Here is a 20,269-nt window from a genome sequence, read left to right as displayed (position 1 = left end):
ACCTGAACACGTACTGGGCACGGTGGACAGCCTTTCCTGGCAGTTGGTATTCCAGAAGTAGTTGTTTGGCCCTCAACAACTCCCTACTCTGGGACTCAGCTCTAGCTACAATATGGGACCATTATCTGTGTCTTCAAGGTTGTGAGCAGAGAAGCAGACTGGGGCTGTAGGTGGAGATGGTGAGAACCCTGTGGGGGTGGGGCTGGGCCCAGATTAGATACTAGTTATTCTATGACCAATGGCCCCTGATCCTGCCTTGAAGACACAGCTGCTGCCTCCCCTGCCTCCCACACGCTGGGCAATGTTCCAGGATTACCCAGCCCCTTCCTGGGCAGTAAGTCAGATTAAGCCTGCCCAGCTGGCCTGCCAATCTCAAGCAGGACACTTGGGGGCAGGCCCCCAGAATCTATAAGCCCAACCAGGACAGAACAGCTTGGCCAGACGGGTTTTCCTTTCTCCCCACTCCAAGGCCAAGGCCAAACCTGCCTTGGGACTATCTGGGAGACTGGCCAGCCCCAAGCCCACAAGGCAGTAAGGGCAGAAGCTGGGGTGAAGCTGCAGCCAGAGGAACCCCTAAGTCCCCATCTTTGCAGGAGTCCAGGCTGAAGGACTCCTGTCCTGGACCTGCAGGGGCTGACCCACTCTGGGGCAAAGAGCCTGTGACAGGAACTTTCCCATCATCCTCCCCTCCCACCCAGTTTCGTTGGATTTTCTGCCACCTCCCCAATAAGGAAATCGATACTTGTCTCAGCTGGCTCAGAAAGAAGTGCTGAAGAGGGCTCCTGTACTGGCAGAGCTTCTGGAGCACACACCCACCCTCTCTCAGGGGCACAAAAATGTTAAGGCTGTGGAGGCCCGAAGGTGAGCAGCTCAAAGGCCACCTTGGACTGAGTCTACCTGGGTCCCACCTTCCCACCCCATGCTCCTCATGTCCTAGAATGTATAGAGGCCAGGAAAAGATGATTGGAGGCAATGGCATTGTAATAAAGACACTGCTTTTATTTAGTTTGATATGTTTCTATACAGAATGCAGAAAACACATCTTAAAATCATATAGAAGGAAATAAAAACACATCAGTGGTTGGTGAACACTTGAATGTGAGATTGGCTGTCTCACAGAGTCCAATGGCCATCGGCCATCACCAGCCCAAACTCAGGGGAGGGGGCTGCCTGCAAGGGCATTGTTGCTGTTGTTATTCTGTTCACTGCCCCAGTGCCTCCAGTTGCTATGGCAACAGGCCATTCTGGGCCAGCCACATCTCTCTGCACGGCAGTGCCCCGTGGTGGGGTTGCTAGGGGCAACTGAGCTGTTTGGAAGGCCTTTCAGAGTCCTCACCTGGAACACTGAGAATTGTTTATTTTTTGATGAGGTCATCAAAAATAATCTCACCAGGTCAGACCCTACTTGTGCTCCTGACTCTGGGGCATTGGGAAACTCTGGCTTGGATCAGGGCTTGGAGGCACAAGGCCCAATCACCAGAGGTCCACTGAGATTCCATCTACAGGCTCCCCACACAGGGGCACTGCCCACTCGAGTTCCCACTTGGGGCTGGGCAGGGGAGAGAGAGGCTGGGCCCTGTAGAAGGCGCAAGGGGGAAGGCCCTCTGGAGGGCAGGGTGGAGCCCCACCACCACCACTGGCCCTCCCCTCCTGAGGCAGCACACATGAACCCTCTACGAAAAGGTCTATATGGCTTAGAAGTGGCTGCTCGGTGTGCAAAAGGAGCCTGGGTCCACCCACCAACCCTCGATCACGTTATTGCAAAAGGCATTTCTCCCTAAAAGGTACCCCAAATAACTCTCTGACATCAAGAAAAGTCGTGCTCAAAATGGTTTCTTCCAAAGGAGGAGAATCAGAGAGAGGGGGCGCCCCTGAGTCATGGGACAGAGATGTGGATGGATGGATGGAGGTTCTGCTAAAAAAGTCAAAAGAAGCCCCAGTGTAATTCCGGAATTTAAACCATTAGGAAAGGAAGGGGTGGGGGGGGGATCAAAATGAGCAAAGCCGTCAGTTCTATGGGATCAACACTAAGGGCTTGTACAAACTGCTGTAAGCATCACCATTTTTAATCTTTTTTTTTTTAATAAAACAATTTGAGGCTGTATAAAAACTTTAGTAAAAAATTAGCTGTGAGAGCCCACAGATTTTCACTATGAACTATTGCTGGCACTCCTCCCCAGCCACCAGGCTTTCCCAGCCGTTCAGGCCCCAGGTCTGGGACTGGAGCGCCAGAGAAGAGGAAAGGGGTGGGTCAGAGTGGACTGCTGGGACAATGTGGCCAAGGTCAAGTGAGGAAACAGCATCACATGACATAAAAATATTGCATCTTCACCAAAATGTCCCCCACTGAGTGTTTCAAAAACCATGATATTCCTTTTAGGAGGGGAAAAAACACAGAAGGGTAAAAGAAACTAGGTTGATGTGGTCGAGTCCCTCGACCTCCCCAGGTACCCCCATGAGCAGCTGGCCCACCCTGGAGCACCTAGGTTGGGGGCCATGACCCACTGCCTCTTGGAGTCCCCTTTCTATGGAAATGAAGACCCCTTGGTGGTGAGCCGCTAGCGTGCATGGGGTAGGGTGTGGATGTCCATGGCCCAAGAGGCCCCTCCAGCTTCCAGCCCTTGGCTACAGCGGGAGAACAAGCCCAGCACCAGGGCCCTGGCCCCTAAGCCAGGGCCGGGAGGCCCCCAGTCAGGCTCTGGGGTATCAGAGCAACCAAGTTTACGTAGTGTGAAAAAATAGGATTCCTTTGATAAAAAATACTGTCCCTTGGTCTTCTCTAAGTTTGAAACACCCTGGGAGCTTATTTTTAGCAAAGCAATTTCCCACACCCACCCAGAAATTATACATACAAGTTTAGGTAAACAGCAGATTAAATGTAAAAACTTAACCTTAAGAAAGTCCTTTGAATTTAATCTTTAGCTACTGTTTTCCATGTTACATCCTGCAGCTAGACACACGTGAATAGAAAAAACAGTACAGTTAGTGTTAAAGGCAAAACGCAGAGAGCCGGGAGGCCGCCCAGCACTGCCTGCGAGTTCATTCACGGTTCCTCGCTCCCTCCATCTACCTCTACTCCAAATGGTGCTTTCAGAGCCAGCCATCAAAAACGCAGCGAAGAATTTTCTATGAACAAACAAAAAGCTGTTAGGCAAAAAATAAAAGTAAAAATGTCCCCAAAGTCTCTCCAGCTGCTTTGGGGTTTAGGAGGACCAGAGAGGGCGGGAGTGTCCAGGCCCCGCGTGTGTCAGTGTGTGCTAGGTCAGGTGTCGGCTCCCAGTGGGCGATGGTCTGCAGGCCACCGGTCTCCACAGACAACACCGTGTTGTCTCCAGGGCCTTGCCCTACCCTGCCTCCACCTAGGCGCTTGCGGGTTAAGGGGGCACATAGGGAGGGGGTGACCGGTATGGGGTCATGTTCTTGGGACGGGAGCCCTTGCCCTCCATGGGGGCTGTGAAGGGCGGGGGAGGCTGGTAGGGAGGCGCATTGGGATCCTCATCCCGCAGGGGCGTGTACTCTCCCACTGTGTCCTGGTTCAGAGGAGTAGTCTCCGGCACGCTCTGGTTGGGGTACTCGGGAGGGGGGAGAGGGGCTTTTTCTTCCTGAAGGATAAGTGGCATGCTGGAGGAGGGTGGGGGCTTGGAGTCGTCCAGCTCATCTGCAAAGATGATAGGCACCCCCTTCTTGATGAAGGTAGCCTGGTCCTCAAGGGTGAGCTTGCCCTTCCGCTTCTTGCGATAGCAGATCATGGCAATGATGCCGGCGATAAGCAGGATGGCTGCGACCACCACCGCCGGAATGACTGTGTGCAGGTAGACATCATCCTCGCTGCTCTTCTCAGGGTCCCTATCTGACACGTCAGTGGGCGGTGCCTCTGAGGGCACCTTCCTGGGTGGCATCACAGGGATAAAATGTAGATGCCGGCAGCTGCCGGAGCCTGTCACAGCAACACTCAAGGCCTTGAAGTCAGGCTCCAAGGCATTGGAGAAGGCAGCCCGAGGTTTTCCATCATCCTCAGCAATCCTTCGGCTCAGCCCTGTGATCTGCTCCTTGGGGCAGGGCTCCAGGGGCAGCGTGTTGTTGGTCCACTCTACCACAATGGAGCCCTGGGTGATATTCTGCAGAGTAATGGTGCTACAGTTGCGGTCCCCAAAGGCGAAGGCCAACTTCTTTACCAGGGCAATCTTCTTGTGGATGTCATTCACCACTGGTGCCGGGTCACCCACAAACTTGGCCTTGAACCGTGCGGGAGCCCTGTCCCCTTGTGGGCGCCTGTGGACATGGATCTCAAAAGCATCCACAGCTGACAGGCCCCCCTTGTCTGTGGCATGCATAAAATACTCATGCTTGCCTACATGACTGTTGTCAGGCAGGCCGTACATGAGCTGGCTGTTGCTGTTGAACTGTACCCAAGACTTCTCACCTACCAGCTGCTGCTCCCGAAGCTTGAGAGTCAGCTTCAGCTTATCAGTGGTAGTGTCTTCCTTGTCATAGAAGGTGTCGGACGGAATTTTCACCTCAAAATAGGTGCCAACCCAGGCATCTACCTTATCGATGTGGTTTTTGAGCTCTGGGCGTTGGTTGGGTTCTCCTCCGCGGGGCACCCCGCTGGTGGTGGTACGGATGCGTGTAGGAGGAGAGGCCGTTTCCAATCTGGTGATGGGAGCTTTGGTGGTTCCCCGGGGCACTGGTCGGGGTGTACGTGGTTTCTTGGTCGGCCTTCGAGTCGTGGTGGTTGAGGAGTCAGTAGAAGGCGTGGCTGGTTTTGGTGTAGATACTCGTGGTTTCTTGGTGGTAGTCGTGGGAGGGGTAGCGACTGCCGTGGGCTCCACGTAGCCAGGAATGGTCATCGTTGGGCGGATCTGACCAGGAACCGTGGTGTCAGCTTCTGACACCCGAGTGGGCTGGATGGGGCCTAGTGTTGGGGTCTGAATAATGGCACCTCGAGTCCGAATGGTGACTGTGGGCTTCCCAGGGACAGGATCCCTGACTGGAGGAGCCATGGTCTCTGTTGGAGGAGCAATGGCTGGAGATGTGGGGGTTGGTACAATCCTGGATGGTGGCTCCTGAATGGCTGTGGTTGGGGGCCCAATGGCAGTGACAGGCGTGGGTGTGGCATGGATCTGCCTCCGGATACGTTTGGGGAGAGGGGGCTTCTTATTGGCGATGTGCCAACCCACCACAGGGTAGCCAAGCTGGGCTGACATAGCACCCTCCCTGGCAGGAGACTCCACCCCATGTATGTCAGGCACACTGTTCTGGTTCAGGGAGCAGCCCAGCTTCCAGGAGAGCAGGGCCCCATTCTCTACCACCTTTTTTGCATTTCCTGGGCCGGCCATGAAGGCTGACATGTCAAACAGCCTGTTATTCACCACCGGCACCAACTTCATGTTGTGAAGCTCTACTTCTGAGAAGCTCCGCATCCTGTGCAGGAGGTCGATCCTTTGCTTTGGGGTCATCTTGGTGAGGTCAGCATCCAGAATTACTGTCAGGACAGTCACAGGCTCATCAACAGCACAGGCAGATGACACCACCTCACCAGGGTCTGGTGACGCTGCCCGCACGGACTGCAGCTCACTGTGGTCTTCAGGGTAGACCTCGATAGAAAACACACTGGAGGCCTGGGGGACGTGGCTCCCGTTGGCCCCCAGCCGTGCAGCACTCACTGCAATGTAATGCACACCCTTATCGGTGTCAAGGGGGAGGCCCTCCAGGGTGTGGCTCTGTGGGTCCCAGTGCAGCCAGGATGGCAAGGCCTCCTTCCCTGCGGCTGATACCTGGAAGAGACACCAGTATGAGGTAAGTGCTACCGTCATTGCTCAACCTGAAAATGATCATAACAGTCAACAACTGGCCTCGCCTGAGTTGTGTGATGGGCTTGATGTATAATTCAGAATTCCTGTTGAGGGAACCAGCTCCTCTCTCTGGGGACTCACTGAGCTGTCAGGAATGACGGGGGCTACCAGATAGGCTAGCCTGAAAGATAAACGATTCACCCAAGGCCACAAGGTGAAGAGACAGCAGGGTTGGCACTCAAACACGTCTCATCCCAGAGAACTGATGCCACAGCGCTCAAAAATGTTGTGGGGGTTTTATACCAGGGCCATGCCTGGCCCCCTCCTCACCCACTCTGCCTGCAGAATCAAGTCCAAGTGTTTCACCCCTTAGCACTCCTTTCTAACCTCACCTCAGCCTTCTCCTTTGCACTCCGCTGACACCACAACTTTGCTCAAGACATAGGCCCAGTCTGGAGTGCCTTTTTCCTACCCAGAAGTGGAAATGCACACAGGTCTGGATGCCAAGGGACAACTCAATGCCCTCAAAGTGTAGTGGTGCATGTTTGGGCAGCAAATACAATTAGTTGTCTAATGTTTTCATTAACCCTGCTTTCAAACCTCCAGACAAACTGTGATGCCTAGGGTGGGGCACTGGAAACTATTCTAGAAGAGTGTTTATCAAAGGCATTCCAAGGAGCTCTGGTGTGTCTAAAAGAGAGTTCTACAGTCAACTAAGTTTAGGGAATATACAGAGCTTACGTGAGCCCTTGGAGAGCCCAGGCACAGAAACAGGCCTGAGGAACTCATCCCCTACTCCACCCAACAGCACCTCCCAGACTTATTTCAGGGTGGAAGTCCCTTTCCACAGAGACATGACTGGCACTACTCCAAGCACCCATGGGAATGTCACCGTAAAGACTTCCACCATCAGCTGACAAGATAAACCAGACTTGTCTCTTGCCCAGGCCCCATCTAGGCCTCCTTGAATCCTGGAGAAACACCTACTCCTGCCCCCAATGCAAAAAAAGGTGGTACTCTTAACTCCACTGCCCCATCGAGTACAGAGACATACTGGCCAACAGAGAGCATGTCTTACTGCCAGCCTCAGACCAGGGACTGACCTTCATGGCCACTGTCGGCAAAGGGACATTAAAATGCTTCCCTTGCCCTGGCCAGTTTGGCTCAGCGGTTAGAGCGTCGGCCTGCGGTCCGGAGAGACCCGGGTTCGGTTCCCGCTAAGGGCACGTACTTCGGTTGCAGTTTGTCCCCGGCCCTGGTTGGTTGTGCGGGTGGCAGCCACTCGATGTGTCCCTTCGCGTCGATGTTTCTCTCTCTCTCCCTTCCTCCCTCTCCCTCCCACTCTATCTGTACAAAAAAAAAAAAAAAAGGAAAAATATCCTCGGATGAGGATAAAAAAAAAAAATAATAAATAAAAATAAAATGCTTCCCTCCCTGTGGCAGAAAGGCCAGAACCATGCCTGCTGTGCTCTTCAGGGGCTCTGCTTCCTCAGGCTCCCTCCTGCCAAGAGCCAGATGCCTGAGCGATTGGGGAGAAGATCCCAAGCTTGTACCTGATCTTCCCAGCTAAGACAGAGGTGTCTGGGCAGCATGCAATCCCATCTTATCAGAGACCAGATGCTTACCCCCTTATAAACAGAGTTCCTACCTCCAGCAAAAACCCATGAGAAGACATATGACGTTATCAGAAGTTAATCTTATTGAGGCTATTGCTCTCTGAGCCACTGAGTTCATTGAAGGTATATGAACAGTTTCTTTTGTCACACATTCCATTCACTGTAGGGTGCACCATCATAATTAATGTACCGCTAAGAATCCCCATGCTCTGTAAACCCACTAACCATCCACTGCAAACAAAGCCAGCATCAGAAATGGTAAAATAAGTTTTCAAATCCATGAAAAACAATATATTTTTACTTTACAATCTTACTTAGCTATAAAAAAAAATACTTATTTCAAATGTTTTGCTGAAAAACCTATGCTTTAAATTTTTTTCAGTTAAATATGAAAAATGCCTCATCTACCTATAAATATATAAAGCAAAGTTTAAATGCTCTTGTTTTGCAAAAAGACATGAAGCAAAGATATAAGGCCCAAATGGAGAAGCCAGGGAACCATGAGATATTTTACAGGGGTGGGGCAGGAACTGGGGTCCTGACAGGTGGACAGTAGGTGAGCCAGGGTGTGGTCCTACATCTCTGGGCTACCCAGGAATGTTTCCTAACCCCACTCCATCCCACAGCTACCCCTGGAATGAGAGCATACCTGCCAGAGTGGGGGTGGAGGGTGGAGCAGAGAGGGAGAAAAGGGAGGGCCTAAATGAAGCTCTGGGCAGTCAGCCAAGAAAAATCACCTGTGCAGAAGACTGAACAAGGCTGGGAGAGACCAGGAGAGGCTCCAGAGGTGGCTGCCAATTGGCTGGCCAGGCCCATTCCTGAGTGGCCAGGCATCTAGGCCTATGCCCAGCCCTGTGTGCTCCCTCAGCACGGATGAAGAAGCTGCCCTAGTGCTTTTCCAAGTCTGCCTCAGCAGCACAAGGGCACCTTAAAACAGAAAAGGGCCCTACTCCCTCAAGCTTCCCAGCTTGGCTCACTTCCTATTCTGCTGACCCCCACAGCCACAGTTCTGCTGTCAGACATTTCCTCGGGAGTAAACCCAGGCCACTCTTTGGCCTAGGCTCCCACAGGTCTCCCACACAGCCAGCCTTGAAAGACACAGCTTATTTAAACTATGCCAAATAACATTATAACATGTCAATAACATACAACATAAATAATAAACATTAAAGAAAACTCAGGTTTCACCAAAGCAAATTATATAGCTCAATTTCTTTATTTTATTTTAATTAGTCATTTCTTTTTTTTTTAAATATATTTTTGGATTTCCGGTCAAGATGGTGGCGTAGGTGAACGCGGTACCCGTCTTCCCACAACGACATCAAAGTTACAACTAAACTACAGAACAACCATCATTCAGAACCGCCTGACATTGAGCTGAATGGAAGTCCTACAACTACGGAATTAAAGCAGCAGCCACATCCAGACTGGTAGGAGGGGCGGAGGTGATGGGCTGGCCCCATACCCATGTGTGGTGGATAAAAATCAGGAGGACACCTCAGCTGGGAAGGTCCTCCCTGAGGACTGAGGGGTCCCCGTCCCATACCAGGCACCCCGCTCAGGGCTGCAATACCAGGAAGAGAATCCCCATAACTTCTGGCTGGAAAAACCAGCAGGAACTGAGGCTCAGGGAGGCTGAGGCAGCTGGAGCCCCAGGCAGCTCCTCTTAAAGGGCCCGCACACGGACTTATCGGACGAACTCACTCCCTCTAAGCTTGGAGGGGAGGCAGCTCGAGGGGCACCAGAGACATACAGGGAAGAACTGGGCTGTTTGGCATTGGAGCGAGTGCTGGAGAGGGAGCTCCCTCCGGGACAAACGTGCTGTCAGAGGCCTTTGTTCCTTTGGTGAGCCCTTCCCTGGGGCAGCAGACAGCCGTCATATCTGGGACCCCAGCAACCTGGCTCACACTGGTAACCCCGCCCTAGTGATTCCCTGAGGCCCCACCCCACCCAACTTTCAGGCCCACCCAAGCTGTTGCCACTTGCTTAACCATAGGATTGGCCTGTCTTGGATCCTGCTTCAGGTTTTCCTAAATTCTTTCAAACAAGCAGCATCTGGTCTCAGCTAGTCCTATACCTCTCGTTAAGTAATACATAAAAACAAACACAGGGAGGCAGCCAAAATGAGGAGACAAAGAAACAGGTCCCAAATAAAAGAACAGAACAAAACCCCAGGAAAAGAACTAAGCGAAATGGAGATAAGCAACCTAACAGATGCTGAGTTTAAAATACTGCTCATAAGGATGTTCAATGAACTTAGGAGAACCTCAGCGAACTTAGTGAGGGCCTCAAGAGCATAAAAAAGGAGCAGTCAGAAATGAAGGAGGCACTAACTGAAATAAAGACGAATTTACACAGATTCAATAGTAGAGTAGGTAAAGCCAAGAAGCAATTCATCGATTTGGAATATAAGGAAACAAAACACACCCAATCAGAACAGGAAAAAAGTAAAATAGAATCCAAAAAATTGAGGATAGTGTAAGGAGCCTCTGGGACAACTTCAAGCGTGCCAACATTCGCATCTTGGGGGTGCCAGAAGGAGAAGAGAAGAGAACAAGAAATCGAAAACCTATTTGAAACAATAATGGCAGAAAACTCCCCTAACTTGGTGAAGGAAATAGACATACAAGTCCAGAAAGCACAGAGTCCTAAGCAAGATGAACCCCAAGAGGTCCACACCAAGACACATCATTATCAAAATGCAAAAGTTTCAAGACAAAGAGAGAATCTCAAAAGCAGCAAGAGAAAAGCAGTTAGTTACCTACAAGGGAGTTCCCATAAGACTGTCAGCTGACTTCCCAAAAGAAACTTTGCAGGCCAGAAGGGAGTGGCAAGAAATATTCAGAGTGAAGAAAAGCAAGAACCTACAACCAAGATTACTCTATCCTGCAAAGCTGCCATTTAGAATCGATGGCCATATAAGGAGTTTCCCAGACAAGGAAAAGTTAAAGGAGTTCAGCACCACCAAACCGTTATTATATGAAATGTTGAAGAAAAAAGATAAAATATATGAACGAACAAAATGGCAATGAATACATATCTATCGACAATTGAATCTACAAACAAAATGAACAGGCAGAACAGAAACATTCTCATTGATACAGAGAACATTTTGTTGGTTGCCAGATGGGAGGGGGGTTGGGGGAGTGGGTGAAAAAGGTGAAGGGATTAAGAAGAACAAATTGGTTGCTAGACTGACAAACCTCAAAGGGAAGGGGGTTGGAGGGTGGGAAGAAATAAACCAAAGAACTTATATGCATAACCAATGGACACAGACAACAGTGTGGGGAAAGGCAGGAGGGGGGCAGGAGTGGGGAGGAGGGGGTCAATGGGGGAAAAATGAGGAATATCTGTAATTCATTCAACAATAAAGATAAAAAAATAAAAATATTTTTATTGATTTCTTAGAGAGAGAGGAAGGGAGAGAGAAACATCAATTGGCCACCTCCTGCATGCCCCCCATAGGGGATCAAGCCTGCAACCTGGGCATGTGCCCCAACTGGGAATCGAACTGGGACCTCTCAGTCCATGGGATGATGCTCAATCCACTGAGCCATACCAGCCAGGCTTTTTTTATTCTTTATTGTTGAGAGTATTACAGATGTTCCCCTCTATTTTTCAAGCTCAATTTCTAATTGGGAGACAGAAGAGCAGAATTGGTAGCTTTGTGCTGACTACTGAAACAAACTCTTTCACTATGGTCTACCTATAGCTTTACACACACTTAATACAAGCCATGTCAGAAAAACAGAGCCAAGACTCTCCAAACTGCACACCTGCCTGCCTTCCCTCTGCACACTCTGGCTCCTCAGGGTCCTAGAGCCTCGGCCATGCCTGGCCACAGCCCTGAAGCAGACAGTTCCCAGGGTCTCAGGGTCTCCTCAGGTAGGAATGAAAGGTATTAACCTGAACACTCCACAGCCCATGACCTCTGAGCATCTTGGTACTGGCAGTCTTAGGCCCAGGCAGCACTTTTATGGCAATGATTCATTTTAATAGAAGGGCCACAGGAAGCAAAATAAATGAGTTCCACAAGGAACCTAGCCAAGTCACAGAGAAGCTGGCATCCCTGCATTTTCAAGGCCATTTGGGGAAAGCCCCTGAACTGGGAAGTCTGAACAAGCCTGGAGGGTTGGCAGCATCCACAGTACCCGAAAGAGTCCACTAGTGGCCTGTCCCCCAAGGGCACTCAGTTGAGGGAATGCTCTGGGATACAAACCTGCTCCACCTTGACAAAGCAGGAGCCCCTCAGTCCATGGAAACTCCAGACATTCTCCCCAGTTTTCAAAACTCTGGACCACTCTTCTTCTCAGGGCCTGAGGGTAAAGTGGGATATAAAAGTTCCTTCTGAAAGACACAGGCCCCGTGACAAGCCAGGACTCATCCTTGTAACAACAGCCTACCCGAGGGGAAGCCCCATCTCCAAAAGCCCTGGGCTGAGTCCCAGCTCCAGGCAAGTCGAGGCCTGACCCAACCTCAGGCCCCATTTTCTCATCTGTAAAGACAGGGAAATGATGCCATCCTTGTATGATCATAGCACCAGGCACATGCTAAATTCTGTCTGTGCTGGTTCCTCCACCCAACCCAGTGGGCTGAGTAAGGTCCCAAGGCATACTGTGAGGCTGCTGCACGAACGGGTCCAGGGCATGTCCAGGCTCCACTGCCCAGTCCTCCTTCCTAACTGGCCTTGGACCTAGCACACAATGTGGTCTCGTCTCCCTATTCCTATCCCAAAGTAGAAGCTCAAAGCAGCAAAGAGAATGAGGAGGCTGCAGAAGGGGAAGCCAAGATCCTATATGTGAATAAGGCCAAGGCTAGGGACCCTCAGGGACTTGCTTGCCTGGTAAGACCAATCTGCCAGAAGTGGATGGAAACCCTGAGGGTAGGGGAGGAGGGGAGAACTTGCTGCAGGTACCCAAACACAAGCACTCACTTCCTCTTCAGTCTAAAAGAGGTGTGCTGGAGCCTAGCATATCTGCACCTACGGTTCTTACTGTCTTTGGAGTCTTTAGTTGACTCATATAAACACTTCTGCCCCAGCTACACTGTTACCACGCACAACTAACTCCTTAGGGCTGCCAGGTGAGAAATGGCAGGTGAAAGGCAGGAATCAGAGCCCCACATGAGTGCTCCTCAGCACCAGCACAAGTTGTTGGGGCAGGCTGGTCCCAGCCATGGAACTCCCCCCCAGGGTTTCAGGTCACTCAGGCCCCCATCACCAAGCACCTCCACTGCCTTGGAGTGGTGGGAGACAAGGCTGGTTGACCTTGTAATACAGCCGGCTGGGAAAGGAGCCATCAGGCAGTTAGTGGGAACACCTACAAGAGGCAGAAACTGCGGGATGAAGCCCAACTTGAGAATATCGTAGGCCAACCCAGAAATCTTTCTAGTTTCAGCAACCCTCAGAGAGGACACGCTTCTGAGATGGAAGGCAAGCCCAGCACAGAGGAAAATAAGATCTCGAACAGCCACACACCCAGTTTTAGAAATCTTGATCCATAAAGTACATCCAAAAACATTAAGAAGCAAAACCACAAAGCCTGGGCAGACCCAGAAGGAATAAAGACTGCCCACAATGAATCACCATGACCAATGACTGAAGAACTGCCACATGGGAAGGTGTTGGTCACTCCTCATTCTATACTAGCTGATGATGTAAGACTCCCTGCTCAGTTCTGGGAAATTCTCACCAACTGCTTCACTGGTTCCCTCTTTCACACAGCAAACCATGAAACACCCAGTTTGAAGAAGATACAGCATCTGTGCTAAACATCATGCAATACAAACATCACCCCACATCTGGAGAAAGAGCAAATGGAAAAAAAAAAAAAAAAAGGGAGTAAAAAACTAGCTTCAGTAAACTAGTCCCAACATAAAAAAAAAAAAAAAAAAAAAAAAAAAGCAAGCACTGGCTGGTTTGGCTCAGTGGTTAGAGCATCAGCCTGTGGTCCAGAAAGACCCGGGTTCGGTTCCCGCTAAGGGCATGTGCCACAGTTGCAGTTTGTCCCCAGTCCTGGTTGGGTTGTGTGGGTGGTGGCCACTCGATGTGTCCCTTTCACGTCGATGTTTCTCTCTCTCTCTTCCTCTCCCTCTCTCTCCCTCCTATTCTATCTGAATAAAAAATGAAAAAATGTCCTCGGGCGAGGATAAAAAAAAAAAAGTTTCACCCAGGCCGATTTTGCTCAGCAGATAGACCGTTGGCCAAGGACCAAAGAGTCATGGGTTTGAATCCAGTCAAAGATACGTACTTTGATTGCAGTTCTGTCCCTGGACCTGGTCAGGTTCGTGCAGGAGGCAACCAGATGATGTGTCTCTCTAACATCGATGTTTCTCTCTCTCTCTCTTTCCCTCCCACTCTATCTGAAAATAAATGGGGAAAAAAAATTCCTCTGGTGAGGATTTAAGAAAAAAAAGGTTTCCACTTACAGTATGAGCCAGCCAGTTAGGCACATCTGAAAGACAAAACTGAAAACTGGACTCTCACTAGGGACTAATCAATTCTATGACCTTTGGTTTCTGGAACCAAGGAAACCTACAATTTTTTTTTTTAAATCCTTACCTGAGGACATTGTTGCATTCTTATCTTCAGATAGAGTGGGAGGGAGAGAAGGAGGAAGAGAGCACAGAGAAACCAATGTGAGAGAGCCACACTGACACCCACACGACCCCAACCAGGGCCAGGGACAAACTGCAACCGAAATATGTGCCCTTAGAGGAAACCAAACCCGGGACTCCCCAGTCTGTGGACTGACACTCTAACTGCTGAGCCAAACCAGCCAGGACCAAGGAAACCTACATTTTATCATCCAGACCCCACAAGTTGGTATCTTACCCGTGCAGGAGTTGTAGGACTTATAAATGACCAGAAAAGACTCCAGAAAAATGGGTGAGCACTTTCACACCCATCTCACTTGGGTGAGCTGATGATGGACAGCAAAGAGGGATCTTAGGAATAAAGTATAACAGAAAAACTGCATTTGGTGAGAATTTCCTCACACTACAAACCTTTTGGAGTGCCCTTTAGGCCTTAGTGGTGACCCTTCCAACTAACATCTCTAGACAGGACAGTCCCAGGATTCAGGCTGTGCCCATCCCTGTATCCCCCACAGATGTACTGGAGGGTCTTCTCAAGGTCCATTTTAAGGGGCACAGGCTGCTGTCCTGTAATGCCCCACTGCTTGGGCTTCTAGCAGCCTGCCCTAACAAAAGTCCCTGACTCCCCTGAGACCTGGTCACTAGCTCCTGACCCTTCAGACCTTTCAGCCAAGCTGCAGAGCTGGGCCAGCCTGCAGCTGTCTATGACTGGGTACCATAGACAATAACCTGGAGGCACTCAGACATGAAGTGGTTCAAAGCTGACTGTGTGGTCTCCTTTGCTCAGGGAGGCAGGAAACAATCCCTCTAAAAGGAGTCTGAGCCTCCAAACATGTGTCAGAGGCCCCCATGGTACTGACTCACATTCAGGGTGATCCTGTATCCACGTCATAGACTATGACAATGGGACAAATCTGCTGTGTGGCCAAGATCAGCATCTGCAAATGATGCACATGGGCAGTCACATGGACGGGCCAGGCTGAGAGATGGCACAGATCAACAGGAAGGGCCTCAGGCTTGAGGTCAAAGGGCCAAGACTTTCTCTTCTACATAAGATAAAGAACCACAATGGAAGGAGTGCAAAGGACCTTTGTTTTGACAAGTAAAGCAGAGCCACACCCAAGAAAGACAATCATTGGTCCTGCTGCTAGATGTGCAAACCTCAAACCAGCACACGACTCTTGACACAAAGGCCAAGGCCACAGGATCACATTCTGAACACATCCTATCTAATCCAGTCAGAGCCCTTCTGGTCTGAGTTATAAAGCATTTTACCTAATGTTACCTGTTCTCATCTTAAAATAAAAATTAATCTTTCCCCTCAAAAGGAAGGGACAACTTAGCATAGTTACAGCCATTAATAAAATTCTCAGAATCAGTCCCTCTATCCCAAGCCCCAACATCATCTTTTTTTACTTGGTCATGTCCTTTCAGTCCTTATATATATATATTTTTCAAAATATAGAAGCCTATATTTTCAATAAGTATTTGAGTTGATGCATCTAGGCAAATGCCATTCTGACAACCCACCCCCAAGGATGCCATCCCTCGCCAACCCACATTTTGCGGTGTGCCGGTGTTCACAAGGGGTCCATTCAGAACCGGGGAACACCCACTCAAGGCAGGAAGAAACTGCAGTTCATCTCACGCAGGCGGGGTTGCCACAAAGCTCTCAAGCATCCAAAGAAACGCTCCTTTCATGAACTCCCCTTCCCAGCCAAAAAGAGTAGCCATTGTTCTCAGAGAAACAATTGGCGGCCCATACCAGCAGCTGAGAGCATAGTCCCAGGAAGGGCTGCTCCCAGGCTGCCGACATCTTGGGCTGAAGGAAAATCCGCATTGTCTCCAGGCTAGGAGGCTAAGGCAAAACAAGCATGAAAAGCCATCCGTGCGGGCTCTACTAAAATGAGACATCTTAAGGGGACTCTCGAGGGACAGCCCAGTCACTTCATAAGATGTGAAGCGGTCTCTCCTGACCACCCTAGAGAGAAAGGTTAGGACACCTCCAGGCACACACTCACCTTCCTCCGTCAGTGAGCCACACTCATTCAAGTCAGGGAGGCAAGAGTCAGGACAGGTACCTGTACTATGGCCAATTCGGGACAGCCTAGGCCCAGCAAAGGCCAAGCTGGATTCTGTGGGACCTGTCCCTAGAGACCCTGTTGAGGAGGAATGGTGCTCTAGGCTCCAAAGGCAGCTGTGAGAGCAAAGAAGAGTCACAACTTGGGATGAGTCACAACTTTGTATGCAGGCATCCAGTCAGGTCTAAAGGAGCACATGCCAGGACCATTTGCTATAGGGTATCCTGAGGTTACAGGAGAGGAGAGAGCTTTGCAGCACAGGTCTCACAGGAAGGTCATGCTGGCCACAAGGGCCTGGAGATAGCCTGCAGCCCCTTCTTGTATCATCAAGTCAATAGAGTCCATTTGGGAGGTAAGCTGAGGTCGATAATATCAAATCAATTCTTGAGGCAGAGCTACAGAACAGCAGGGGAAGTCATAGGTGCTGGCCAGCTGAGACTGGACACAGACTGTCTGAATATGAACGTATGTCCAGTGTGGGGCAGAACACAGGCTCCAGGACCTCAGGGCTACATCCTCTAGGCAAGCAGTTCCCCTCTTCTTTCTCCTGACTTGCTGCTTCCTTGCAGCCGGGTGTGTAAAATGTAGAGAAGCCCTTGTTTTAGGAGCTGATGCTACCTCATGGGCCCACCTGGCTGCCACCAAGCAGCACACCCTCTGTCACTGTGATTCCCAGTTGCCACAACCTCCTGAAATAGCATAACCAACAGCCCACATAAGTCAAACAAGGTCAGCAGGTGGTCAATTCAACTCACTTAGCATGAGACTTAATTTTCTATCCTGTCTCTGCTGTAAACACTTAATTATTCCATCATCTACCTCCATGCACAGGCCCTGACCAGTCAGCAAGTATGACAATCACATCATTTAATCTCAGCACATCTCAGGCAGATGCTCTGCCCATGAGTCCTCATTAGGCAACTCAGCCATGTCCAAAGTGGCTGGAAGACCAACCCTCACCTGGAAACCCCACAGGAGGCTTAGTCTATCTGCCCCCCACACAAGCTGGCATTTTTCCCTACACAGGGACCAGATAGACTTTGACAATCCAAAGCAGGTTTACGCACACTGAAGGGGTTCTAATTCCCTCTGCCAGCCCTATTATGTGATGGGAGTCACATGTGCAGACTAACAAAAACCAAGAATTTCAAGTACAGCCCTGGCTGGTTTGGTTCAGTGGTTGGAGCACTGAGCAACAGACCAAAGGGTCTCGAGTTCAATTCCCAGTCAAGGGCACATACCTGGGTTTCGGGTTCAATCCCTGGCCCCAGTCAGGGTCATGTGTGAGGCCACCAATCGATGTGTCTCTCTTACATTGATGTTTCTCTTTCTCTCTCTCCCTCCTTTCCACTCTCTCTCTCAAAAAACAAAACAAACAGAAATCAGTGAAAAAATATCCTCAGGTGAGGATTAACAACAACAAAAAAGATTTTCAAGTATAGAAATTTGCTAAGGTAACATAGGGTTTTGTGAGAAAGCTGCTCTCACCGGGGGGAGGGGGAAGGCTCCAAGGCCCTGGATGATGTGCAAGTTGACCCTGAGTATACCCACGCCCACAGGAGAAAGCCAGAGGCCTGGGGCGGGCCCTGAGCTTGGCATGTTTGCACGGCTGAAAGGAGTGACTGGGCCTGAGACATGGTATGCGAAGGGAAAGGGGCTTGATCCTAAGTGCAGCACAGTAATGGGGGGTGGGAGTGGGGTGTTAAGCAGATTAACAAAGATAAAGATGTCTCTTGCCTCAGTGTGGAAAACAGACTAAGGGGTCGAGAACAGGGGCCTGGGAAGAAGTAAGCGGTGGCTTGAATGATGGTAAGAGTGATGGATATGATTTGGAAGTCACTCCAACAAGGCTACTTGGGACCAAGATCTTAAATGTTCCTCACATACACAAGAATATTGGTCAGCCATTAAAAATTACATTTCTGCCCTAGCCACTTTGCCTCAGCCTTAGAGCATCGGCCCGCAGACCGATGAGTCGTGGGTTTGATTTCAGTTAAGGGCACGTATCTCAGTTGTAGTTTCTCCCCGGCCCTGGTGGGAGTCATGAGGGAGGAAACCAGTCAATGTGTCCCTCTCACCCTGTTCCTCTCAATGTTTCTCTCTCTCTGACTTTCTCTCCCTCCCACTCCATCTGAAGATAAGTAGAAGAATATCCTCAGGTGAGGATTAAAAAAAAAAGTTACATTCCAGCCCTGGCTGGTGTGGCTCAGTTGGTTGGACATCATCCCACGCACCAATTCTAGGTCAGGGCACATGCTCAGGTTGTGGGCTCGATCCCTGGAGGCAGCCCATTAATGTTGTGCTCTCACATCAAAGTTTCTCTCTTCTCCCTTCCTCTCTCTCTAAAAAATCAATAAACTATTTTTTTAAAGTGCTTTAAAATAGATAAACCAAAGAACTTATATGCATATAAAATGGAAAAATATCCTCAGGTGAGAATTAAAAAAAAAAAAAAAGATACAGTTTTTTAAAAAGTTACATTCCCAAATAATACTTCATTAACAACCAAGGGCAAAAAACTCAAGCTACAGTGACTAAAAAAAGGTTAAAGTATATCCAGTGTGACTCCAGGTCGGTCTTAAGGTGTCTGGTGGGTATGTGACATGGACATCTCTTGACAAAGACAGAAAATGATGGAGGAGTTCACTGATTAGTAGGAACCACAAAGATTTTCTTTTTCCTTTTTCTACAATGTGCATTTATACATTGTTATTATAATGAGAGGGGGAAAATAACTCCATTAACATAAAGACTTCAATCTGTTTTAGAGAAACCAAAGCTCCAGGAATGAAGTCAGGTATTCTGATCCGACTTCCCACCCCACACAACCCTGGTGGTAAGACTGTTTGGGATGAAGAGTCAAACATCTTCATCTGTTTTTCCACAAGCTGATCAGCTACTAAATGGTCGGCTTTCTACAGATAAATATGCTCAGATAAAATCTGGTTTTCCCAGTAAAATCTCTTTATTCCCCTGGTGAATAAGCCTGTTAAGTGTCTCTCTGCCAGATACAGCAAATACCTGGCTCACTGTATCAATTCAAGGCACCTCTGGTCAAGACTAATCTGTATAAACATTCCAATGGCCACTGGAATAGGGCAGCCACTGCAGAGTTTGGATATCCAGAAGATCAAGTCTGCAGTTGAAAAACAAATGTACCTCCAAAACTGCCATTCTTCACCTAACAGACTAGCATTTGGCTTGCTGGGGTATTATGAAGATTACATGGAAATCTTTTGCACTCTGCAAACTAGAAAGAGCTCTGTGGAAGTGAGCCAAGATCTTCAGAAGTATGACCACTTCTGAGATCACAAGGCCACCCTGAGAACAAGCCAGGACCTAAAAAGAATGGGGCCAACAGGGAAAAGGAAGAGAGCACAAGAAGGGTGAGGAGTGGGACTGCCCAGATTCAAGGGAAAGGGGTACAATTCCACCTCTCAGTGGGAAGAGTGGCATAGAATTTGTGGCCATTTATAATCTAGATGCCCAGGGCTGTGGGTCAGAGAGGGCCAAGTTGCTAAGGACTGACAAAAGTCTGTGTGTGCTTTGACCAATGGAGTACAATGAAGTGTTGCTGTGCAAGTTTTCAAGCCCAGGCCTTAAGAGACTGGCACCTTCCCACTTCCTATTTCTTGAACTACCTAATCATGGAACCCAGCTACTGTGCTTTGAGGAAATCCAAGCAGCTCATGGAAAGGAACCAAGAACACTGACCAACAACCCCAGCTAAGCTCCCTGTCAATAGGCAGCACCAACTTGCCAGCCATGCATGAGCCATCATGGAAGTGAATCCTTCAGCCCCAGATGAGCTCTGAATTCCTGGCTACAAAATTGTGAGCAAAACAAATTGGTTGTTTTAAACCACTAAATTTTGGTGGTTTAAACACACCAATAGGTAGCCAGAACACTGTGTGTATGTAGAAGTCTAAACGCAATACAGATATAAAAACTACCATAACAGCCCGGCCAGTGAGGCTCAGTAATTGAGCATCGACCCATGCACCAAGAGGTCAGGGCTCATGCCCAGGTTGTGGGCCTGAACCCCAGTGTGGGGCATGCAGGAGGTGGCTAATCGATGTTCTCTCTCATCGATGTTTGCCCTGGCCGGTTTGGCTCGACGGTTAGAGCGTCGGCCTGCAGTCCAGAGACCCAGGTTCAGTTCCTGCTAAGGGCACGTACCTTG

At 49.5% G+C, this 20,269-nt stretch overlaps 1 protein-coding gene across 2 annotated transcripts in view; it reads right to left on the bottom strand.

The window, feature by feature from the left end:
- Positions 1 to 975: 975 nt before the first annotated feature.
- The window catches only part of DAG1 (dystroglycan 1), a 68,499-nt gene continuing 49,205 nt past the window's right edge, over positions 976 to 20,269 (bottom strand). For both annotated transcript variants that reach the window (XM_036266234.1, XM_036266235.1), the window contains exon 3: positions 976 to 5,777. In XM_036266234.1, coding sequence (XP_036122127.1) covers positions 3,375 to 5,777 — 2,403 coding nt within the window. In that variant the 3' untranslated portion in view covers positions 976 to 3,374. The remainder of the gene's footprint in view (positions 5,778 to 20,269) is intronic.

Source organism: Molossus molossus, unplaced genomic scaffold (assembly GCF_014108415.1).
Source record: "Molossus molossus isolate mMolMol1 unplaced genomic scaffold, mMolMol1.p scaffold_m16_p_18, whole genome shotgun sequence".
Taxonomy (NCBI): Eukaryota; Metazoa; Chordata; class Mammalia; order Chiroptera; family Molossidae; genus Molossus; species Molossus molossus.
This window is presented reverse-complemented; position numbering and strand designations above follow the sequence as displayed.